Raw genomic sequence first — 25,792 nt, forward strand, 5'->3', positions numbered from 1 at the left:
CGGCCACGGGCAGGCGGGCGCAGAGCAGCCCCAGCTGCGGCTTCGGTAGCAGCGAGTTCGAGCCCCGCTCCCGCTCCGCTTTGGTTTTTCGCTCCCCGCGGCCCTTGGGCCTCCCCACGCCAGTCTCCGGCAGCTCGCTGCGCATAGCACTCTTCCCGCCGCCAGAATGCCGGTAACCGAGAAGGACCTGGCGGAGGACGCGCCCTGGAAGAAGATCCAGCAGAACACCTTCACGCGTTGGTGCAACGAACACCTTAAGTGCGTGAACAAGCGCATAGGGAACCTGCAGACCGACCTGAGCGACGGGCTGCGGCTCATCGCGCTCCTGGAGGTGCTCAGCCAGAAGCACATGTACCGCAAGTACCACCAGCGGCCCACCTTCCGCCAGATGCAGCTGGAGAACGTGTCCGTGGCGCTCGAGTTCCTGGACCGCGAGAGCATCAAGCTCGTGTCCATCGGTGAGTGCCCTGGCCCGGCCGGTACCCCTCGCCCTCCAGCCTCCACCGCGCGTGCGCCCCTGTGGAGGCTGACGCTCCCCGTCGGGTGCCCCACCACCACCACCGCCGCGCCGAGCAGCCGCGGGCTCTGTGTGGGCTCCGGGACCGGGGGACGTTGTCCCCCGAGGGCGCGAGGACAAAGGGGACCCAGGCCCCCTCGGGAGATCCATCCTCCAGGGCGCTCTCCTCGTGTGCTCGCTCCCCGCCGTGCGCCGGGGCTGTGCGCCTGTTGGGGGCGGTGGGGTGAAGGTTCGGGTTGAGCCCGCACGGGGAGAGTCGGGGCTGTGGCTTTTCTCTGCAGCTGGGGGGTCGCTGCGGGAGCTGGGGGATCGCAGCGGGAGCCGGGGGACTGGAAGCCTCAGGTCCGCGGTCCCTGGGGGTGGAGCCCTCGTCCGGCTCCCGGGAGCGCTCGCTCGGCGGCCGCCGACTGGGCGTTGGCTGCGAGGCCAGGTGGGAGGCCCCGGGGGGACTGTTCCCTGAATCCGGGGCCTTCCCCCAGGTGGAGACGGGGACCTGGCGGTCGCCGGAAGGGGTGTGGGCCCCGAGGTGGGAAGGGGAGCCGCGGGGGTGTGTCTTCCTCGCTCCCAGCTCGGCTCTGGCCGCGCTGTCGCCGCCGACGGTGTCATTCAGAGATGGGTGGTGGTCACAGCACCGCTGCCTGGCAGGAGCCCGAGCTGGTGCGCGCTGGGTGCCCGCAGCCTTCCCGGTTACCTCCCCCCTCACGCAGCCTGCGAGCTGGGGCGCCGGTAGACCCCTGTTGCAGACGGGGTGGGGGGCAGAGGGTTAATGGGCTTGCTCCGGCCAGCGAGGGTCCAGCTGAGAATTGAAGGAAGTGGGTGACAATTAAAGGAGGCTTTGCCTTCCTCTCCCCGCCCTCCCCACACCAGGGTCTTCCTGAGAGAGGAGGGAGTTGATGTTGGGCTCCTTTCCCCCGCCTCCCCCGACCCGCAACGGGGGAGGTAGAGTGGGGGTGAGGTCCCCCCTGTGACCTCGGCTGGTTGAGGGCTTCTGGAAAGGTCACGAGGCGGCCGATGGGTGTGGACTCTAAGGATGGGGCAAGGGGCGTGTAGTGTGTGTGCCCGCGCGAGTGTGTAGGTGTGCAGAGAGTGTATGTACACAGAGCATGTGTGGAGAGCATGTCACTGTGCAGAGTGTGTGTGTGTGTGTGTGTGTGTGTGTGTGTTCTGCCAGGTGAACCTCTTGCCCGTGAGTAGCTGCCTCAGGTCTCTTCCTGAGGAAAGCAGGCCTTGGAGTGACCCCCTGACAGGAAGGAAGGGCCGCTGGTGAGGCTGCTGGGACATTCTCTTGCCTGAAACTGGGTTCTGAGGCTGAGTCTCCTGGTCCTCTCCACTGCCCTCCCCCACACCTGTCATGGCAGGTAGGGCTGCTTCCTGGGCCACCGCCCAGTCAGCCTCCCCATCGAGGGTGGCCTCCTGCAGAGGGAAGCTGTGTGACGTGCTGTCGCCTTTGGGGCACCAATCTCCTGTAAGGAGGAAAGGAGAACCTCAGTTTCTCTGGGAATTATTTTCTTTTCAGATTCCTCAGATCCCTCTGAGGAATCTCAAAGGCCGGCTGGGCTCAACATGGATCCCTTCTTCTTTGCTTTGAAAATGTGTATTTATTTAATTAACTGAACTAAGAAATTTAAACCAGGAGTGTCCGAACATGACATGAAATCTCTTTAAAAAAAAACAACAAAAAACCAAACTACAGTACTAGAAAATCCTGGACTGCCTAGTTTGCCAACTGTTTACAGAGGCTGCGGCTGCCTCCAGCATGGTTTCCCATCAGTGCCCCCAAATTGAGGGTCTTACTCTAGACTTTGTCTGGCCCCGTACATTTTTCTCCTTAACCCTCATGATTTTCATTCCTGAACCCAGCCAGGCCACAGCGACTTCTACCGTCCTGACATTCCAGGGTTCGCTTTCCCTTCCCAGGTTGTGGCCTGTGGACTTTGGCAGTTTCTTGCTATGGACCTCTTTCTACCACAGTTTACATGGTTTTATTTTCTCCTTTTAAATAATTTCTTGGATCATATTTCCCAGAGTGGGATTCCTGGGTCAAAGGGTGTGATCACATTTATGCCTCCTGTCATTGGCTGCTAGTTGTTCTCCAGAAAGACGTTATAGCAAACAGGTTTTCCAGCCTCTGGAGCCTGGAGAGAGAGTTGCCAAGGGCCAGGACTCCCTGAGGCAGTAATGCCTGATGTCTCTTGCCTCTGCTCCTGGGACTGTGCAGGGTAAAGGCCCTTCAGAAAAAAACTTACATCCTGCGAGGGCTTCAATTCAAGCTTTCCCTGCTTATGTTGTGTTGCATTGTGCTGACAATGACCAGTGAGCTCCAACTTGGGACACAGGCTAGGTGTCGAGTGTGTTCTGTTGATGACCCCGCTGATCACCACCTCGAATCCATGGGATCTGGTTTCCTTGTCTATGTAATGATCTCTCCACCACTTCCCAGTCCAGGCCAAGTGCTTAGAAAATGGTTGTTGTTATTACTGGGGATGGTGGTTAATATCATTGTCTTCAGTCGTGTCAGTCGAGTCCGACTCTTTGTATGGACTCTAGGCTGCTATTGTGACTCTGTGGACTGTACTGCCGCCAGGTTGCTCTGTCCTCGGGATTCTCCAGGCCAGAATACTGGAGTGGGTTGCCATGCTCTTCTCCAGGGGATCTTCCTGACCCAGGGATTGAACCTGTGTCTCTTACATCTCCTGCATTGGCAGGTGGATTCAAATGGCAACCCTCTCCATTACTCTTGCCTGGAAAATTCCGTGGATGAAGGAGCCTGGTAGGCTACGGTCCATGGGGTCCCAAAGAGTCAGACACAACTGAGCGACTTCATTTTTCACTTTTTGTTACCACTAGCGCCACCTGGGAAGCCGGTTAGTATCATTACCTCTGTTTAAAGTTGGGGAAACGGGAGTGAAGTAACTTCCTTTGCAGGTCACCCAGCTGGTGAATGTTGACTGGAATCTAGGTCTGACAAGTTGTTGAACTTGAGGCTTAACTGACCTTTAACTGACCAGAAACAGTAAAATACAGCCCCATTGTCCCACCAGAGAGCTCATGTGAACACCAAGTTTTGTAAATCTGGGGTGTAGGGGTTATGATTGGACATCCATACACTGAGCCTCTGACCTTGAACAAAGTGAGGCCTTAGGTGAGGGATGAGATTAATCCTCTGAACTGTGAAGCGGGTCCATGAAATGAGTGTCATGTCAGGAAGTGCGCAGAATCAGTTGCATCTTTTTTTTGTTTTGGTTTTTTGCTTTTCTCTTTGCTTCCCTTCTCCTTCCTTCATGCTGTGCTCAGTTGTGTCTGACTTTTTGCACCCTCATTGTCGGTAGCCCGCCAGGCTCCTCTGTCCATGGACGTTTTCAGGCAAGGATACTGGAGTGGGTTGCCATTGCCTTCTCTAGGGGGTCTTCCCAACCCAGGGATCAAACCCGCATCTCTTGCATTGGCAGGTGGTTTCTTTGCCGCTAGCACCAGTGGGAAAGCCCGAGTTTGCAACTTATTTCTTGTTTTGAAGTGGATTTGTTGAGGGAATAGCTGCCCTGTCTTCAGTGGTTTTGTTGTTGTTTGTTTCTTGGAGATTCCTACTACCAATGGGAGACATTTCACTCCTGTGATCTGGGAAAGTATCTGTGCAGGTTTTGTATACTTTGGATAGCTCCCAACAACATACGTTGTGGGAATCATTAGAGTTGGGTATAGGCACCAGTTGTGTGACATAGATGGTCAGATGCTGAGAGCAGTGTGGCTTTTCTGCCTAGAATTCCCTGGCTGTTTATTTATGTTTGTGATTCCTTGTAAGGTGGGCCCATCTGTGGCTTCATCCCAAAGTTGAAGTTCCTTCTTATACCCTGGGCAGTTCATAATGAGACCTCAGCATATTTAATTCCATTTGTCTGCCAGGAGCTGGCAGGTTTATTTACTTGTTTTTCCAAAAGCTTTTCTGATCCTGGGCAGTGCAGCCAACTTGGAGAAGAAGGGATCTCCCAACCCAGGAATGACAATCAGGGCAGCCTAGAAATTTGGGTGGTGTGTTTCGGTTTGATCCTTTATATAAAGGAATTATTTCCTTTTTAATAGATGTGGTCTGACCCTGATGTTTGCTTAAAGTGCCTGTGCCAGGTCAGCACCCCAGAATAGGCAGGGTGCATGTTCCTAAGACCTCCGGTCACTGGGCAGAGTTTCCAAGGTGGTAGGTCACTCACTCCGTTTTCTTTCCTTTCATCCCGTTCCCACCAAAATAATATACAAATAATACTAAATTCTGCTCTGTCTTATAAATACTTAGCAAATACCAGTGTGTCTTTCAGGCAGTGTAGTTCACATCTGGAAAGAAAAGGAAAGTGTTAGTCGCTCAGTCATGTCTGACTCCATGCGACCCCATGGACTGTAGCCTGACAGGCTCCTCTGTCTGTGGGATTTCCTAGGCAAGATTACTGGAGTGGGTTGCCATTTCTTTCTCCCTGGGATTGAACCCAGGTCTTCTACATTGCAGGTAGATTCTTTACCATCTGAGTCACTAGTTCACATCTAGGAAAGGCTTAAAAAGCAGCAAGATAGCAGGCTTCCTGAGAAGGTTCTGGGCTACTTGTAACAACATGACACATTAGTGTCAGTTTGTTAAGGGCTAGGATTCTTGGTTCAAATCCTACTTGCCACTAAGTATCTATTAAGAAACTTATGTGCCTTGTTTTGCTTATAGCTTAAATCGGGATAATAGCTACTCCTTAAAAGGTTATTGTAAAAACTAAACAAGTTAATATTTTTTTAAGTGCTCAGAACAGTTCATGGCACATGAACTGTTGGTGCTGTGTGTTTGGTTAAATAAATAAAGTGCTGTCCAATAATATTCTCAAAAGTCACACTGGAGAGTTTGCACACTGAAAGGACATTTAAAACTGACACCATGCTGGGGAAACCAGCTTGGTTGGCTAATGACGATTCCTGTTGCTCTAATAGGGTTATGGATTGCCCAGAGGGTGTCCCCTCCTTCGCAGGGGGTGACCTCTGGTTGTGTTATGATTTTTTGCCTCCAGGACCCATTCATTCCAACTTTGTTTCTTTGAGCTGAACAGGAGTTTGGAGTGGCTGGTCATTCCAGTCTCCCACCCGTTCAGGAATCTCAGGGCCAAATCATTTCCAGATGGTAGTTAGACGTCTGCAAGCTCCTCCAGCAATGGTGGGGCCAGCATGCCAGTCAGCAGCTGCCTTCTTTCTTGGAGAGTCTGTGATGAAGGAGAGCTTTGATTTGGAGCCAAATTATGTCTCCTGGGTACTCCCACCCGGGGAGGGGGTCCTGATTCTGTGCTGTGACGCCATACCATGGGTTGGTCGAGGATGGCTGGCTTGCTTCTCGGGCAGCAGCTGCTCAGGTCAGAGCCTTGGGGCCCTGCTTGCATGGGCTGCATGGCCAGGGTGCTGCATCACCCTGCTTTCTCTGTAAACGGCCTTCAGGGTAGCACATACCTGAAGCTGTTTCTCACCATTGTTCTGCCACTAACAGTTGTGCAACTCTGGTCCACTGCATTAACCTTTCTGAGCCTCAGAAAGGTTTGTAAAACGGAGGAGAATGATAGTTCTTATCGGAGCTTCGCCGAGAGCGTTCGATTTGAATTGGTTAAGTTACAGCATAATGCTAGCCTTGTCATTATTACTATAGTGGACTTTGTCTTATCCTCAGTCTATTCTCTGGCCAGTCCTGCCACTGTCAAACTGTGTGTTAGTTACCCCCTCCCTCCAGCTTGGCATTTCCAAGGTGCCTCTCAAAATCCTTTCTCTCTTCCTTTCCTCATTTAACCAGCATATGAAAGACTAGCTCTGAGCCAGGCTTGGTGCTAGGGCCACAGGGATATAATGAGAGTCATGGCCCTGGCTTGCCTTACTGCTCAGCACAGAGGAGAGACAAGTCACCAGGGAGTGTCCTTCTCAAACCTTCAGGCACACACAAATCACCTGGGAACTTGAAAATGGGGGCCCGTTAAAAATGTCAGCCTGATTCACTAGATTAGGGGTGAACTCTGAATTCTGGCCTTCCAGTTGGCTCCCAGTTGTCACTGTCTGTGGACCACCAAGTAAGGACTAAGGTGATAAGCCCTCCAAGGGGGAAGAGCGCCTTCCGTCAGGCTGGACTGGGTAGTTTGGAGGGCTTCCTGGAGGAAGGGGCTGTTGTGCTGAAACCTAAAGCCTGACTATAATTAGTCAGGTGAGCCCAGAAGTAGAAGAGTGTGTCAGGTGGAGATTGGAGGGGTGGTGGAGAGGTAGGCAGGGGCTGGCTCACAAAGGACCCTTTGAGGCTAGAGGTTGCCAGTAGAGCATCTTCGTTTAGGTAGCCTGGGGTAAGGTAAATGAACCCAGCTGAAATGGCTCAGCTAATCTGAGGATCTCTTCACTGCTGCTCCAGTTATTCCTATCGGAAAAGAAAAAAAATTGAATGTACCCCTTTCTCATATGCGTATGTTTATAAGCTCTATACATATACCACTGTCAGTCTGTATATTAAATATTACTAAAGTTTAGTTTCTTTTTATGTAGCAAATCCAAATAGAAGATCTGCTTTTTTCTTCTGCTGTAATGGATTATATTTTGCATCCTTGGGGTGCATATATCCTGTTTAGGGGCTCCTGACTACTTGCATATCTATATTTCCTTTTCCTTTCCCCCCATATTGTTATTAATCTGTGTTTGCTTATTTTTAAAAAATTTATTTGACTGCTCCAGGTCAGTTGTGGCAGGTGAACTATTAGTTGCAGCATGTGGAATCTAGTCTGCTGACCGGAGATTGAACTCGGGCCCCTGCATTGGGAACTCGGAGTTTTAGCTACTGGACCACCAGGGAAGTCCTTGCATTTAGTTTTCATCTTTAATTTTTCTCCATTAAAGAGGTAGATCTATAATTATAACCTCTTCCCCCAACAAATTGAACCAAATGATTAAATCCAATTGGATGAGCTGTTTCCATCTAATTGTGCGGTATTTTTCTGCTCTTAAAAAAATATTAAAATCTGTCTTTCATGACATTCTAGGCTTCCCTGGTGACTCAAATGGTAAAGAATCTACCTGCAGTGTGGGAGACCTGGGTTCAATCCCTGGGTCTCGAGGTTCCCCTGGAAAAGGGAATGAATGGCAGGCTTCCCTGGTGGCTCAGATGGTAAAAGAATCCACCTGCAATGTGAGAGACCTGAGTTCTATCCCTGGGTTAGGAATATCCCCTAGAGGAGGGCACAGCAACCCACTCCGGTATTCTTGCCTGGAGAATTCTATGGACAGAGGAGACTGGTGGGTTACAATCCATGGGGCCACAAAGAGCTGGATGTTACTGAGCGACTAAGCAACAGTTTATGGTGTTCTACTACAAATCATTTTACGTTACTATTGTAAATCTAGCTATTCATTAAACGTGTTTGATAATCACCAAATGGACTCATGTTATTGTATGATAAACAGCAGTACTTTCTTCTTTGGGGGCTGGGAAAGCAGCCTTGAATGTATAAGGTGCCTGACTACTTTTCTTCAGAAATTGAGTCCATGTTCTGGGAAGAGAGTCTATTTTGACTGAGTGTTGACTTCCTCCTTTCCCCATTGTCAAAACCTGGCACAGGTAGACAGCTTGGCATGGAGGACACTTGTGCTCCTCTGAATAGTCCTTGGCTGTTCTTGTTTTCAAGAATGCCCACCATGATGCCCTTCATGTACCAAATGTTGGTGTGTGCACACGTATCTCTAACATAAGATCTAGTGTCTCCCTGTGCCTGCTGTGTGCTAAGCATTATCCTGAGTGCCTTGCTTTGATTACTTCTAATCCTCATTATAAACCCTGCAAAGAGTGTGGCTTTATATCTATTTCTAAGTTATAGATGAGAAAACTGAGGCTCAAATCTACCTCACATGCCAGTCATGATCCTTGCCTGCATTAAGCTGTAGTTTTTGTTTTGTAGTGTCAACGTTGGGTTCTACACTCATAAAATAGATATATTGTTGTTGTTGTTTAATTGCTAAGTCATGTCCGACTCTTTTTCAGCCGTATGGACTGTAGCCTGTCAGATGCCTTTGTCCATGGGATTTGCCAGGCAAGGATATTGGAGTGGGTTGCCATTGCCTTCTTTAGGGGAACTCCCCAGCCCAGGGATTGAACCCACATCTCCTCCATTGGGAGATGAACCCTTTACTGCTGAGCCAGCAGGGAAGCCTGCAGATGTTATAGTGAGAGATTTTCTACCGCTTTACTCCTGTTCATTTCTGTTTTATTTAAAACACTTTTATTTTACTTGAACATTTGGACTTGGTTAGTGTGAAATTGAAATTTCCTCCTATAAAACACAGCTTTGGGGGGGGTCCATTTGCCTTACCTCTTCTGGCACCGTAAAGCGTTCATGGGGGTCTTCTTTCCAGTTCTTGGAGACAGCTCTCTGGTTCTTTCCTGCCTTTGTTTGGTTTTCAGGGCCAGTGATTTCACTGCAGGTCTGGACAACAGTGACCAGTTGAAAGTCTCCTTAGGGGAGCCAGGCAGGGCTTTCTTTGCGAGGCCTGGAAGTCAGCAGTGTGGAAGAGGCTGCCTCCTGGCAGCAGTCCTGTGGGGCCTGCAGTGCCCACCACTTGTGAGGGTATCTGGGTGGGGTTTGCTGAGACCCAGCTCTACTGGGAGATCCTTGGTGACAGTCGACACTGGCCCAGCTGTGCTCTGTCAGCAGTGACCTCACCCCACGTCCTTGCCTTCTGCCACCTGTAAACATTAACTGGCAGGGGCGGCAGGGTGGAGGTGGGGCATTGGGTCGCGATTGCCGCTGAGCAGAACTTTTCTCTCCTTGCTGGCACTCAGCCTGTATCAGTCGAGCAGCCTTGGTACAAACTTCCAGTCCAAGCCAGTGGTTCCTTGCTCATAGTCAAGGAGCCTGGGGGGCAGGCCCCTTGCTGTGCACCACCAGGGCACCAAGCCGTGTGCTCCAGGACTGCACTGTGTCCCTGAGCGGCTTCTCCTGAAGTACAGCTCCTGAGCGATCAAGCTGGTCTTGCCGGCCGTCTCTGGGTGCTCAGCCTCCCCAGGAATCGCAGGGCTGGCTCGTGGAAAGGCCTGGGCGTTAACACAACACTCCTGTTCTCCCTCTCTGAAGGCCCTTTATGCTGGCATGAATTCCTTTTCTCATGGAGATCTGAAAGCTCTTTTGACTAAATGGGTCACCTTTCTGGGTATTTTCATAAGGCTGGTCAGCTTTTGCCATGCCAGACAACTTTTCTGGAATTTCCGTTTAGATATAAAGGCAACCAAAGAGGTTGGAATTACTTGGAACCCCATGTGGAATTTTGGCTTTTGAGCTATAGGGAAATGGGTGGGGACTGTGGCAGGGACTGTGTAAATTCTCCGCATCCCATAAATTAAGATTTTGAGATTAGCAGAGGCAGGCCGCGGTCAGCTTTCCTTCAACAAACAGGAGTGGTGCCGCTTTCTGCCTCGTGCTGCTTGCTGGTGACCCAGGCAGAGGCAGGCCTCCCATGCAGCCGGGGGTATGAAAGGAGTCTCAGTGCCTAGAATCAGATTCCTCCATCTCCTCTGCAGCCCCGAAGAAAATAACCAAGTTCTTATCATGCTGGTACTGCACTGCTTGTGCGCACCTCCCTGAAGTGAGTTATCAGATATTCTGGGAAAACAAGAATTGTTTGGCATTCTCCAGCCTGCTGGGAGCACAGTTCAGACTGGTGCTTTTTTTTTTCTCCTGTGCTGGGCCTTCATAGCGGCACAGGGCTTTCTCTAGTTGCAGTGCACCAGCTTCTCGTTGCAGTGGGTTCTCTTGTGTGGAACATAGGCTCTAGAGGGCAGGGTCGGTAGTTGTGGCACACGGGCTGAGTTGCCCCATGGCATGCGGGATCTTCTCAGACCAGGGATCGAACCTGTGTCCCCTGCATTGACAGGCAGATTCATAATCACTGGATCACCAGGGAGGTCCAGCTTGGTACTTGATGCACAGGAACAAAGTGATTGTTCCCTCAGTGAGGTAAAGCAAGCCAGAGGAGCAGCCCCAGGCCCTGCCGTCCCAGGGGTCCTCAGGTGCCGGGGCCTCGGGGCTCCAACCCTAAAGGACCTCTGTGACTTGGCAGTTCTGTGAATTGAACAGAGTTAGTTCTGGGTTCTGTTTACAAGATTCCTTGTCAGAAGAGGCAGAGGCTGGAAGACCGAGGGTGTGCTGCTGGTGGGACTGGGGGCTGCTCAGTGCAGCTTCCAGCCATCGCAGGGCAGAACCCAGAAAGTGTTCTGGGAGAAGGAACCTTGGTGGATCCTGGTTTGCACCTGGGCAGTGGCTTGTCACATACCCCATCTCCACTAAAGGAGGCAAGCAAGCTGGTACTTGGGGAATGCCTCTTCTGCTGGGAAGTCCTTTACAGGAAGTGATCGAGGTGTCATGTTACACTTCCAGTGGGGCACCATAATCACCTCTCCTATCTCCTTTTCTTAGTAGTTTTGTTTGAAAGCCATGGGGAGTCACAGCCAAGGTGGGAGGGCACCCACAGCTCCCCGCTCCCCTGGTGCCCTTCCAGTTCATAGCTTACTGAGCTGTGTTGGTCTCCTAACTTGCCTGTCTTGTTCTCCTACTGGGTGACGACTGCTCCAGGTCAGGCGCTGTCTCTTATTTACCTCTGGGGCTCTGAGCTTGGCTTTTAGTAGGAGTATAATAAATAACTTATCGAATAAATAAACAACCTCCAGCATAGATGGGTTGAGTAGTAAGTTTGGTACTTTGACTTGTTTGCAGTGTATTTGCTTTCAAAAAATGTATGATCATCAGGCTACAGAGAAATGGGAGTAATGTGCGTGGACAGTTGGGTCTGCAGTCCCAGTAGAGCACCTCAGTTTTTGGGACAGTGAGCAGTACTTGCTGAGTTGTGTCTGACTCTTTGCGACCCCGTGGACTGGACCCTGCCAGGCTCCTCTGTCCATGGAATTCTCTGGGCAAGAATACTAGAGTGGGTTGTCATGCCCTCCTCCACGGGATCTTCCCAACCCAGAGATCGAATTCAGGTCTCCTGCGTTGCAGGCAGACTCTTTACTATTTGAGCTACCTGGGAAGCCCCCAAATGTTCATCATTTGGGACAGTGATGCTGAACATAAAGAATTCAGCATTTTGTAGTCATTTTTCGAACATCCATAATTTAACTTCAACTGTTAGAGAACAAGGCATTTTCCAGGTTGCCATGTGAGGGTCAGAAAAATGAACATCAAAAGAAGCCACTGAAAGACACTATGATCACAGTAATAGTTTTGTTAATAGTAAATATATATTGAGCATGTACTGGTACCAGGCATTGGGATAAATCCTTTTCAATAAAGGCTAAATGGAACTCCATTGCAACCCCGAGCTGTGGTTATTGTGGTAACCCCATTACACAGACAAGGAAACTGAGGCACGCCCAGGTCAGCCAGTATGTGGCAGGCTGTGACTTGAACCCTCTCCTGAGATTTCAGTCTCCAAAGGAGGACATGTCAGCTCAGCATGTCTTTGAAACTCACTTCTAATAAGTTGTTTTGTTTTTTTTTAATGAAATGAAAAGTTGCATTTGTAGTTTTTTGTTTAAAAAAATTTAAAAACAAGAACATAGAAATATAAAGAAAAAAATGCATCACCTGTGAAGAATGTTAAGTCTTTTTTTCTGTTTTCTAGAGTTTTGCTTTCAGCTCTCTTTTGATCAGAATGTGGAAGAGGGGATGCATTTTCTTAGGAAAAAGACTATGAACTGGAAATGTTTTGTGAAATCATTTTGATTATACTGATGGTTGTAACAAGATTCATCCTTGAGTTATTGCTGAGCTGTGGTCAGCATTAAAATTGGAGGTCTTGGTTGAGGCTCATGATGGTTTGCAAGTCTCCCTTCGTCTAGAAATAAGTTTTGGTCAACCACAGAGTGGGGTGTTGCAGCCACTTCTGTCTCTTAAAAGTTTTTAGGATCAACTTTTATTGGGACTGCCAGGGTCTCTTAATAATAGTAATTATCTTTGGTTACATTGTGACCTTGTCTCATGATTAGTCCAGCACAGAAACACGAATCTAAAACATAGCTTTTAGTTGCTCAGCTCCCTTAGCTGTTTAAATGTACTGATGCTAAAGCTGAAACTGCAATACTTTGGCCACCTCATGCGACGAGTTGACTCACTGGAAAAGACTCTGATGCTGGGAAAGGTTGGGGGCGGGAGGAGAAGGGGACGACAGAGAATGAGATGGCTGGATGGCATCACCGACTCTGTGGACATGAGTTTGAGTGTACTCCGGGAGTTGGTGATGGATAGGGAGGCCTGGCGTGCTGTGATTCATGGGGTCGCGGAGAGTCGGACACGACTGAGCGACTGAACTGAACTGAACTGAACAATGTAGTTGGTTCACTCATGTGTGCATGAGTGCTAAGTTGCTTCATTCGTGTGTGACTCTTTGTGACTGCATGGACTGTAGCCCGCCAGGCTCCTCTGTCCATGCAATTCTCACCCTTGCCTACCTGCAAACTCTCAGATGTCTGAAAATTGTCTGTATCCCTGAGTTCTTCCTTGGTTTCTTGGAGACATTTTCTCAACAGCCCTCAGGACACCAGACCCATGGAATCGTCCTGTCTTGCTCTTGTTTGAGACAAAGGAGATAGGCTGTAAACCACTTTTAAATATAAATTGAGTCATTTCCTCAGGGTGCTTAAGAGTATGGATCAGTTAGACCCTGCTACTTAATAACTAGGAGACTTGGGGCAAGATGCTTATGTGCCCCGGGCTATATTAGTACCCCGCTCTTGGTCTTATTGAGGATAAATGATACAGTTCCTGTAAAGCACTTGACCCAGCCCTTGGTGGACACTAAGGGACCTTAACTGGTGGTCACTGCCTTCCTCCCTCCTGTTAATTCCTGGGCTAGTGGTGGCCACTTTGACTGGAGGAAGACATGGCCTAATTATCTTGTAAGGGGAAGGGTGAGTCAAAGAAATTGGTGACTCAGAAATTGGTCAAAGATACCTCGTACCTTTTAGGGTGTTTTTTGACAAAGAAGTGGCCTGGATTTTTGAGGGCAGGAGTCATAGGCCAGTCGCATTTCCTGGTCTTCAGGCCAAATATCCCTTAAGAATAGAAAACAGGTGCCAACTGTTCTTGACACATTCCCTGACTTTCCCTTTCTTCTTGTTTGGCTAGTAGATATATATATATATATATATATATATATATATATATGATTTCCTTTGGGATTGACTGGTTGGATCTCCCTGCAGTCCAAGGGAGTTTCAGGAGTCCTCTCCAACACCACAGTTCAAAAGCATCAATTCTTCAGCGCTCAGCTTTCTTTATAGTCCAACCCTCACATCCATACATGACTACTGGAAAAACCATAGCTTTGACTATATGGATCTTTGTTTGCAAAGTAATGTCTCTGCTTTTTAATATGCTATCTAGATTTGTCATACCTTTTCTTCCAGGGAGCAAGCATTTTTTAATTCCATGGCTGCAGTCACTGCAGTGATTTTGGAGCCCAAGAAAATAGTCTGTCACTGTTTCCATTGTTTCCCCATCTATTTGCCGTGAAGTGATGGGATCAGATGCCGTGATCTTAGTTTTTTGAATGGTGAGTTTGAAGCCAGCATTGCATTATTAGACTGTGAAGCCCTGCCCCTCCCACTAACCCTTTTCAGCCCCTAGTGGAGGAGAATGAAGAGAAGTCAGTCATGCTGGAGGGGAGGTGATGTTGCCCTCCTTGAACACTTTCAGTCTGAAGCCAAGCAGGTTATCCTAGCTGCTCCCGCAGCCCTAATCCCACTCCTTCAGCCTGGCTTGTTGGCTGACCTGGCCCTGGGCACCGCCTTCTTTCTCTTCTAGTCCTGGCCCTTTGATGTCTGGGATCATGGTGGGACTGCCTGAACCACCTGTCAGGATTTGTGCTGCCCTGGGTGTTGTCTTGAACCCAGCACTATCGAACCTCTTCTCACGGAGCCACCAACATATTTTTTACAGTAGTTCTTGGGAACTAGACTGCTGGGGTGACACCAGCCTGTACAGACAGCATCAAAATTGCCCAAATGGAGTGAGGGAAGGCAGCTGGCAACTGCAAACTTTGGCTGCTTAGACCAGGGGATGTGGGAGGTTGGCAGCATTCTCAGTTCTTGTCAGGAATATGCTGGTCTTGGCCCAGACAGGCTGAAGGGATCTGTGTCTCGTGGAACTACCTGCTTCTCCCAGTTACCCCTTGAGTGCAGCTGCCTGCTGTGTCCTTTGTTGGGCCACATTTCTAATACTTGTCTTTCAGGGAGTGTCATTTTTTTACGTCACCTTTTGTGGGGGCAGGGAACACCCAACATCTTTCCCAGAGATCGAATTTGTGGAGTGTGGGGGGTTACTTCAGTGAGTGACTAGTGCAGATTTTTTAAAATTTTTTAATGATTGTATTTATTTTTATTTCTTTATTTTTGGCTGTTCTGGGTCTTCATTGCTGCATGTTTTTTTTTCTTGTTGTGGCCAGTGGGGGCTACTGCCTAGTTGTGGCGCGTGGGCTGCTCACTGCAGTGGCTGCTCTTGCTGTGGAGCACGGGCTCTAGGGTGCTTGGGCTCAGTAGTTGTAGCTCCCAGACTCTGGAGCATGGGCTCAGTAGTTGTGGCACACGGGCTTAGCTGTTCCACAGCATGTGGGATCTTCCCAAATCAGGGATCCAGCCCGTGTCTCCTGCATTGGTCGGTGGATTCTTTACCACCAAGCCACTAGGGAAGCCTGATTTTTATGTTTTGATACTGGGAAGATATTAGTCAGCCTGAGTACCATTTCCATGTGATAAAGCAAAATTTACACCATTACACAGCGGCTTTTATTTCTTTTTCACCAGCTCTTAAAGTTGACCATTGGTTAGGTGTTATCAATAAGATCAGCTCTGCATCTGGAGACCAGTTTCTGGTCCTGGAAAAGGCCCAGAGCAAGTTGGATTTGTCAGGATTTCCGGTCCCAGGCAGATGGCAGGATCAGACACTGTATCTTAGTCCCAGGCCTGCTTCTGTCATCCCTGGATGGAGAACCCTGACCTCTCAGCCTGCTTCCCCATCTGTAAAATGGGGGATCTGGCCTACTCCTGTGTTTCCCCAAATTCAGTTATTTGTAAAGGAACCAGCTCTATTCTTTTTGCCATCTCCCCTGTCTCTTATTCCATTTTCACTCACCACCCCCTCCCCCACAGTTGACTGACTCACTTTTAAAACAAATGTATTTGGAAAGGAGACTTTCATAATATGGAAAAGCAGTGTCACTAGGTAAATCGAAGGTAACCATAAATAAACCCCAAACAGTGTTATTAAATCCCAGCTGGTGCTGTTGCCTGTTCTCAGCAGGAGGCCTGCTCTTTTGGTTAAAAGGAAAATTAGCCAGAGGTGAAGAGGTGTTCAAAGTCACCTACAGCACACTGAACTTTTCTCCTTGACCTATTCCAAAGAGTTGAGAAAGAATTTGAAGGAGAATAAAATATTATGGATGTGAGAGTTGGACTGTGAAGAAAGCTGATCGCCGAAGAATTGATGCTTTTGAACTGTGGTGTTGGAGAAGACTCTTGAGAGTCCCTTATACTGCAAGGAGATCCAACCAGTCCATTCTAAAGGAGATCAATCCTGGATGTTCATTGGAGGGACTGATGCTGAAGCTGAAACTCCAATACTTTGGCCACCTCATGAGACGAGTTGACTCACTGGAAAAGACTCTGATGCTGGGAAAGGTTGGGGGCGGGAGGAGAAGGGGACGACGGAGAATGAGATGGCTGGATGGCATCACCGACTCTGTGGACATGAGTTTGAGTGTACTCCGGGAGTTGGTGATGGACAGGGAGGCCTGGCGTGCTGTGATTCATGGGGTCGCGGAGAGTCGGACACGACTGAGCGACTGAACTGAACTGAACTGAACTGAACTGAAAATATTTTTAAATTAATTTACTTTTTAATTGAAGGATAATTGCTTTACAGAGAATAAAATTATCTCACGTGTAGCACAGAATAGTAATGTGTAGATACTTTGTTCGGTGAAGACTTGTGGAGCCTCTGCTGTGCACTGGGAGCTGTGCTGGAGTCTAGGAGCATAAAGGGGATTCAGTTCAGTTCAGTTCAGTTGCTCAGTTGTGTCTGACTCTCCGCGACCCCATGAATCACAGCACGCCAGGCCTCCCTGTCCATCACCAACTCCCGGAGTTCACTCAAACTCATGTCCACAGAGTCGGTGATGCCATCCAGCCATCTCATGCTCTGTCGTCCCCTTCTCCTCCCGCCCCCAGCCTTTCCCAGCATCAAGAAAATGATTTTTTAAATTTGAGTGTTTTGAATGAACAATAAATTTACTTCAGTCCAGAATAATTCTGGGCTTCTTCCCAGGTTAGCGAAGTTGTAAAGAGTCCACTTGCCAATGTAGGAGACGCAAGAGATGCAGGTTCGATTCCTGGGTCAGGACGATCCCTTGAGTTAGGAAATGGCAACCCGCTCCAGTGTTCTCGCCTGGACAGAGGAACCTGTCTGGCTACAGTCCATGGGGTCGACCTGCAGAGTTGAACAAGACGGAGTGACTGAGCACATAACAAATCCAGAATAATTCTAAAGAAATGAAATATGTTGAAATTATATCATAGTTGAACTATGATACATTGTTTCAACTGTTGTATCCTAGTTGAAACTGTGTCAGTCGTTATAGTAACCATCCATCTTGACTGTTTATGTGATGGTAACCAATTTTGCCTCCGTACTGAAAGCTTGCTTTGAGTTGAAACTCTCTTGGAGTCCCTGTCAGTAGATAAAGTAAAACAAATATGCTGGATATACTGTTTGCAGTACGGTCCCTTCCCCTCAGATTAGCATGTCCCATAGTTCCTACAAAGCAAGGTGAACACAGGATTGGATCTCTGAATTACCCCTGGCTAGTCTCCAGGAATGGATGGTATGCTCTTAAGTATGAGGCTGAGTCAGATTTTTCTGTCCATCTGCTAGTTGATGACATGACCTGCCTCCCTTGGGTTTCTGGGAATGGGGCGCTCACGGTTAAGAGTGAGGACTTGGGAGTCAGGCAGCTCTGGGGTTGAATCTGGCATTTACTGTGTGGTGTAGTGTTGGGTTACATGGTTTCTCTGGGTTAGTGCTCAGTGTTCTCACCAGTAAACGGAGGATAATCATAGTTTCTACCTGCCAGAGTGGGTGTGAAGATTTAATGAGTAAAGTACTTGCCACATGGGAAGTGTTTGGAAAGCACTGTCAGGTAATCAATCCCACACTTTTCTGATTGAAAGGGTCAGGTTTTTACTGCTCTAGGCTGGTGGGTGGGAGAAGGCAATGGCACCCCACTCCAGTACTCTTGCCTGGAAAATCCCATGGGCAGGGGAGGCTGGTAGGCTGCAGTCCATGGGGTCACGAAGAGTTGGACACGACTGAGCAACTTCATTTTCACTTTTCACTTTCATGCATTGGAGAAGGAAATGGCAACCCACTCCAGTGTTCTTGCCTGGAGAATCCCAGGGACAGGGGAGCCTGGTGGGCCGCCGTCTATGGGGTCACACAGAGTCGGACATGACTGAAGCGACTTAGCAGTAGCTTAGCAGGCTGGTGGGTGAGTGAGGTGAAGGGAGGTGTCAGATTTGGGGTTTGGTTTGTTGGTGCTGATTGGTGTTAGGTTTGGGACAAATCGTGTCAGGACCCCTAAGACATTGTGTATGGATGAAATGAATAGCAAGAAGAGCCCTCGGGCTTCCCTGGTGACTCAGTGGTAACGAATCCACCTGCCAATGCAGGAGACGTGGGTTCCATCCCTGGTCTGGGAAGATCACACATGCCACAGAGAAACTAAGCCCATGTGCCACAACTGAGGAACCTGTAGCGCCCACAGCTACTGAGGCCTGTGCGCCTACAGCCTGTGTTCCACAACAGGGGAAGCCACCACAATAAAAAGGCCTCACAAGCCCCTGCTTGCCACAACTGTAGAAAAGCCCACATAGCAGTGAAGACCCAGCACAGCTGAAAATAAGTAAGTAAAATTTAAAACAGAAAAGAAGAGTCCTCAAGGAGAAAATGGGGCATTTAGAATCCTTTCAGTTGCAAGGAATGGGACCCTGAACTGGCTCACTTACAAAAAAATCGATTGTGTCATGTCAGCAAGCCCAGACAAGGGTAGGTTATGGGTTTCTGGGATCCAGTGACTCAGTGATGTCATCAAGGACCTAGGTTCTTGGGGTTTCTGCTCTCATGGTTTCATTGTTCCTAAGACTGATTTCCCTTGTGTTTTCCCATAGCAGAGATTTCTTCCTTTGAGGTTGAGAGACAGTTCCTGGGGGTTCTTATAAGCCAAGAACAACTTTCCCAGAAGGTGGTAACACATCCTCCTTATGTCCCATCGTCCCAAATTAGATCACATGCCTACTTTTGAGTCCATATCTGGCAAGTGGAATGGTTTGTCCTCAGACCATGAGGCCTTTTTCAGAGCTGAGTGCACAGTCATTTCCTTGAAGGTAAACAGGTTCTATCCAGACTTCTATCAGAACTGTTCCAGGAAGGATAAAGTAGGCTGGGTGCTGGGTGGGCCTGTTGTAGGAGGTGGAATCAGAAAAGGGGTTGGGGCTTGCTTGGGGGGAAGGAGGAGTGTGATGGGGAAGATGTGTGTCTTACTCCACAGGCTCCTTGCCCCATCTCTCTGCCTCCCTCAGCCCCTTTGTCTTATACCCAGGGGTCATGTCCACACCCTCTGCTCCCTCTCAGATCCTTCCTGCTGTTTATCCTGCCTCAGTTTAGTCCAGTCCAGTTCAGTCGCTCAGTTGTGTCTGACTCTTTGTGACCCCATGGACTGCAGCGCACCAGGCTTCCCTGTCCATCAGCAACTCCTGGAGCTTGCTCAAACTCATGTCCATCCAGTTGGTGATGCCATCCAACCATCTCTACTTATCCTATCTTCTTAAGACCTCTGCCTTCATACAGATTTTTTTTGTAGGAATCCTACTGATTGCGTATCATTTGTAAAATAGAAATAATTTGTAAAGTATTTATTGTTTCTTTCCTAGTTAGAAGTAATATACATTTTTGCGTAGAAATGGGAAAATTGCATAAAAATAGTAAAAGGGGAAAAATTGCTGATAACCTCACTGTTCATAGATAACCGAGGAATTGTTACCATTCCCTTCTGGTTTTCTCATCTATGTGTATATAACACATTATAAATAGCTTAGGAGCCAGACTGGATGCAGTTTTCTATTTCATCATTTGATGATACTTTCTTTGTCATCAAGTATCACTTAAAAACTTGATTTCTTAAAACACTCCATCATAAAGGGCATATCCTTTTAAACTATGTCAATAAAAATGGAGTACAGAGCAATAAAAATGAATACGCTGTAACTCTGTGTAGTTTGGGGTTTCCTGAGAATCAGCTGGGTGCAAGGACCTGCCCCAAGGTGGAGGTGCCTTTTGGGAGTGGGATGACCCCAGAAAGTAGGAAGGAGGGATGATGAGTGGAAGAGCGGAGGTGGAGAAACCAACATTAAGGTAAATTATCAAGGTCACTGCTGTGGGCAGCAGGGACTGAGTTCTGCTGGGATCTCCTGAGGAGCATACAGAATGCATCTAGAATTGTCTGCCTGGAGAAGGACAGGGAGCTGGAGACCCACCAGCTCCTCTTCTCTCCATCTCCTTAAAGATGGAGATGTGAATTCCTTTGAACTCCCATTCTGGGTGCACATTGCATGCTGACTCTGGGGCAGGGGGAGGGGCAAAAGGAAAAAGAAGAGACCTGTGCTTGCATGGACGGGTGGCTCCAGAGAGGAGATCTGAGCTGGCCCAGGAGTGCCCATCATACCTGTGGCTTAAATCAGACATGGGTCAATTGTATGGTCGCAGGCATCAGCAGCGTCTCCAGGCTAATCACCCTGCATCAGTTTCACAATGTTGAGAAGAAAAAGCAAACTGCACAAAGATAGCCACTCTGTGATACTGTTTATATAAAGTTTTACATAGATAATAGAAGTACAGCTCTGTTATGGGAATGATTATCACCACACTTTGGATAGTGATTGCCTGCGGTAGGGAATGAAGGGGTACGGTCATGAAGGGACGTGCAGGGGTTTTCCATTCTGTAGCGTTTTAGTTCTTCAGTTGCGTGGTGATTGTATTGTTCTTCTGCCTTTGTGTGTGTGTGTATTATTTCCCTTTTCAGTGGGCTGCCCCTGTGGCTCAGCTAGTAAAGGATCTGCCTGCAATGCGGGAGACCTGGGTTCAGTCCCTGGATTGGGAAGATCCCCTGGAGAAGGGAACGGCTACCCACTCCAGTATTCTGGCCTAGAGAATTTCATGGACTGTATAGTCCATGGGATTCCAAAGAGTCGGACACAACTGAGCGACTTCACACACATACTTCAGTGCTGGTACAGTGTATTATTGAAATTGATCAAGGGAAGTTAAAAGGTTTCGTTGTTGTTGTCTGTCTGTTGGGCCTAGCTTGTTAGAAAGAAAACACATCATCCTCAAGATGTCAGGATGATATTAGGACAAAAGACATTTACATTTAGCAAGGCTTCTACCCTCCCACTCCCCAAGTATGTGTTGAAACTCCTGAGCTCATAACCTTAGAATGTAAGGCCCCGCCATTGTTTGTGAACACAGCAGGCTTGGGTTTCTCAAAGGCAGAGAGAATGTCTAATGTTTGCCTCTGGGAGCTTCTAGTCAATGGTTTTTTGTCTAAGTGAAGGCAGTATTTCTCAAGGAGCTATCTCAAGGGATTGCTGGTATGTTTGCATTGTCCTTAAAAGTAGGGGAGAAAGTCCAGAGTTGGGGATGGTTTGATGATGAAATGAATGTTACCAGTTAGCTACTTTCTAAGAACACCTTTGCATTATGACCAAAATCAAGCTTATCTATTTTGTGGTTTTGTGGTTCCTATCTACGGGGGCTGTGCTCTTTGTGTTCCAGGCAGCTGAACGTATAAGCTCAGAAATTTTTACTTTAAAAAAGATTACTTTATTGAGTTATAACCAACATATAACAAATGACACATTTAAAAGTGTACAATTCAAAGGCAACAAAAGCAAAAGTGAACAAATGGGAATAGATCAAATTGTTAAGTTTCTGCATAACAAAGGAAACCATCAACAACATGGAAAGGCAACCTACCAAATAGGAAAAAAATATTTGCAAAATCTATATCTGTTATGGAATTAATATCCAAAATATATAAAGAACTCAAAAGCAGAAAACCCCAGACAATGGTGCCACAGGATTTGAATGGACATTTTTCCAAAAACATATACAGTCAGTGAGTATGTAAAAAAATGCTTGGCATTGCTAATCAGTTCAGTTCAGTCACTAAGTTGTGTCTGACTCTTTACCACCCCATGAACTGCAGCACACCAGGCCTCCCTGTCCATCACCAACTCCCGGAGTCCACCCAAACCCATGTCCGTCAAGTGGATGATGCCATCCAACCATCTCACCCTCTGTCATCCCCTTCTCCTCCTGCCCTCAATCTCTCCCAACATCAGGGTCTTTTCCAGTGAGTCAGCTCTTTGCATGAGGTGGCCAAAGTATTGGAGTTTCAGCTTCAACATCAGTCCTTCCAATGAACACCCAGGACTGATCTCCTTTAGGATGGACTGGTTGGATCTCCTTGCAGTCCAAGGGACTCTCAAGAGTCTTTTCCAGCACCACAGTTCAAAAGCATCAATTCTTTGGCCCTCACCTTTCTTTATAGTCCAACTCTCACATCCATACATGACCACTGGAAAAACCATAGCCTTGACTAGTCAAGGAAATGCAAATCAAAACCACAGTGACAGACTTCACTGGTGGTCCAGTGGTTAAGACTCCACTTCCACTGCAGCAGGCATGGGTTCCATCCCTGATCTGGGAACTAAGATCCCTCATGCCCCAAGGTGCATCCAAAAAAAATGAAAGGGAAATGGAGCAACAAGCTATCACTTCACAATTGTTAGACTGGCTGTTATCTAAAAACAGAAGAGATTGGTGAGGATGTGAAATAAAGGGAACCCTTGGATCCTGCAGCCACTACAGTAAAACAGTATGACAGTTTCTCAAAAACATTAAAAGGGGGACTACCCTATGATCCAGTAATTCCACTTCTGGGTATTTATCTCAAGAAAACAGGAACACTCAGAAAAGGAATATGCACCTGATGTTCGCTGCAGGATTATTTACAATAGCCAAAATAAGGAAACAGCCTAAATGTCTAACAATAGATGAATAAAGAAAATGTGATATATGTATGTCACATATTCAGCGATAAAAAATGAATTCTTGCCATTTTCAACAATATGGATGAACCTTGAGGTTGAATAAGTCAGATACCATCTGATCTCATTTGTATGTGGAATCTTAAAAGAAAACACACATATACTCACACACATAAAAAACCAAACTCATAGATACAGAGAAGAGATTGATAGTTGCCAGAGGCCAGTGTTGAGGGGTGGGGGAAATGAGTGAGGAGGATCAAAAGTTACAAACTTCCACTTATAATCGAGTCCTGGGGATGCAGTGTTCAGCATGGTAGCTATAGTTGATAATACTGTGTTGCTGTGTATGGTGACAGATGTTAACTGGAATTATTGTGGTGATCATTTTGCAATGTATATATACAAATATTTTAAAAAGAGATAGAAATGATTGTATCTACTGAACTAAGGGCAAAATCTCAGCTTCTAAACGTCAATCGTGTGCCATGCTTCCCCTATTTTGCTCTGAAAGAAATCTTGCTGAGTCTCTATCGAAGTGTCTGTATAAAAAAGTGTACAGTTTGATATGTTTTGGGATACACACATACACACACACACACACACCCCCATTGTGAAACATTGTGAAACCACCACCATATCCAAGGTGATGAACATATCTATCCAGCCTCCAAAATTTCTTGCATCTCTGTAATTCCTCCCGCCCATCTGCACACAATCAGTGATCTGCCTTCTGTCAGTAGGTCAGTTTACAATTTTTAGAATATTATATAAATGGAACCCTACAGTATATACTTAAAAAAAAAAAAACTCCCTTCAGCCAGTGTAATTATTCTGAAATTCATCCTTGATATTGCATGCATCAACAGTTCATTTCTTTTTATTGCTAAGCAGTATTTCACTTTATGCATATACTGTAGTTCTGTTAATGATGTCTGGATTGTTTCCAAATAAAGCTATTATGAACACTTTGTACAAGTCTATATATGGACAGATATTTCCTTTATTCCTGAGTGAATGATTGGATCATATGGTAGGTATATGTTTAACTTCTTTAGAGACTGCCAAATTGTTTTCCATTTTCCGTTTCTACCAACAGTGTAGGAGAGTTCCAGTTCTTGCACATCCTAGCCACAAGAAGTGATTTTTTTCCCCCATAAAAGAGAGTACTTTTTAAACTAGTTGGTAAAAGCAGCTGTGGCTTTAGTCACTTTTCATTTATCTGTCCTCCACCACAAAGGTTTTCATTCTCACTATCAACAGATTCTGTAACTAGTTTACTTATAGGAAAAAGTTCCTGAAGTCCTTATACCATGGTATAAGTGGTGGGTGCCTCTTGAGGATGAAATAGAGTGTCTCAAGGCCATCATTCAAGGAGAGGTAGGAGAACTAACATCTGCTGTGTGCTGGAGACTGCTAAGTGGTGCTTCTCATCAAGTATCTTATGAATTCTAACAGCCCTATGAAGTATGTATTATCTGTTCTTTACAGATGGGGAAACTGAGGCACTGAGCTGTTTAGTGACTGGCCACATAGCCAGGAAGCAGAAGAAACAGACTGAAAGCAAATGTATCAGTGAGAATGCGTATGGTTCCATGTCATAGGAAACCCAAATAATCCTGGCTCATCCCCAAAGGAGGCTCATTGGCTCCTGCAGCTGGAAAGTCCAGCAGTGGGGCAGGCTGCAGGTACATTTTGAGGGGTTTCCGCATTGTCAGAACCTTGGCTCTGTTTCTCTAAGATACTGTTGTCTCATGGACAGGCTGGTATAGCAGTTCTTGGCCCCATAGCCACACCCATACTTCCCAGAGGCAGGCCCTGGTCCAGGAAGTCTCAGGAAATCCCTGAGGTTTTCTCTGATTGGACCAGCCTATGTCATCTGCCCTCTTCTCAACCAATCACTGGCCAGAGAGTTGTTGGGATAGGCTTAACCTAGATCACATGTCCTGTCTTCCCCCACATCTGGGAGAAGGGACCTCAGAGGGGTTTCTCATACTGAATCACTTCTACCTTAAGTTGCTCTTTGTTATTTAGAAACCCCCTTCATTTCATGAAACAGGTATCATTGGCTGTGGTATTATATGGCCTGTGACTTAGAGTGATCACTTCTGTCCCCACTTGAAGCAAGACTACCTCTTCATCTCACAAACAGAACAAACAGGAAAAAAAATAGAGCATAAATTGTAGCATGCTTGAGGTTTCATTTATGTTATCTATATAATTAAAAGGTGTTAGTTAGACTTGGATATAAAATAAAGTTTGACTTTAGATGACATAATTTTCATGCCTTTGAAAATTAACATCGTTGTGATCCTCGGTATTGCAGATTTGTTAGAGTGCCATCTCAAGAAGGTATAAAATGGCAGCAAGAGGTACCCCACTCCCCTTTCTAAGGGGAAGAATTGAAAGAGGGAATGAGTGAGAAATAGGGGATTTGATTATCTTCCAGAGTCTTCATTGAAGGAGAGGAAAATGTAGCTCAGCTTTGGTGATTCTTCCCAGTTAAAAACTAAAAAAAGATCGTGGTTATGGGGCTGGACTTCTGACAAACTAGCAGCCTCGGTCATCTTGAGTGTTATTCCAGATTGGAAGGTTCTGTTAGGTGTAAAGTGGAAGCTTCGAGAATTCCTCATTGGAGAGTCAAGACTATTCCTTTATCAAAGCCCCAGCCAGAGGAGACCACCCTAGTCACTGGACAGATGAGTTGACCACGTGTGACGTCTGGCTCAGCACAACATACGTGACCTGAGGCGGCAGCATGGGAATGAGTCTTATTGGGATTAACTTTCTACCATGATATACTTTCAAATGAGACCATCCTTTTCTCTCTGGTGATCTCACCGGGGCCCTTATGCTACAAAGGGTAATTGTTTTGGACCCATAAATTTAAGCCTCTTAATTAATTGACTCAAGACCTAAGAGCAGATTTGCTGTTCTTTGTAATGAGTCCGTGGCTTTGCATGCTCTGACTCAGATGAAAGGGGATTGCGGAGCACAGAATGGGAACGCGGAGTTGGCACACCTAGTTCTTCTGACTGTACTGTTTGTCAGCCCTGCCCTTGGGCCTCCATTTCCTCATCTGCAAGCTCTGAGCA

General features: G+C 47.2%; 1 protein-coding gene across 5 annotated transcripts in view; it reads left to right on the forward strand.

The window, feature by feature from the left end:
• Nucleotides 1-19: 19 nt before the first annotated feature.
• FLNB (filamin B) overlaps nucleotides 20-25,792 on the forward strand; it is a 140,248-nt gene continuing 114,475 nt past the window's right edge. For all 5 annotated transcript variants that reach the window (XM_088831533.1, XM_055414172.2, XM_055414173.2 and 2 more), the window contains exon 1: nucleotides 20-458. In XM_088831533.1, coding sequence (XP_088687659.1) covers nucleotides 167-458 — 292 coding nt within the window. In that variant the 5' untranslated portion in view covers nucleotides 20-166. The remainder of the gene's footprint in view (nucleotides 459-25,792) is intronic.

This window comes from Moschus berezovskii, chromosome 24 (genome assembly GCF_049115385.1).
Source record: "Moschus berezovskii isolate FMDL1 chromosome 24, NW_MosBer_1.0, whole genome shotgun sequence".
Lineage (NCBI taxonomy): Eukaryota > Metazoa > Chordata > Mammalia > Artiodactyla > Moschidae > Moschus > Moschus berezovskii.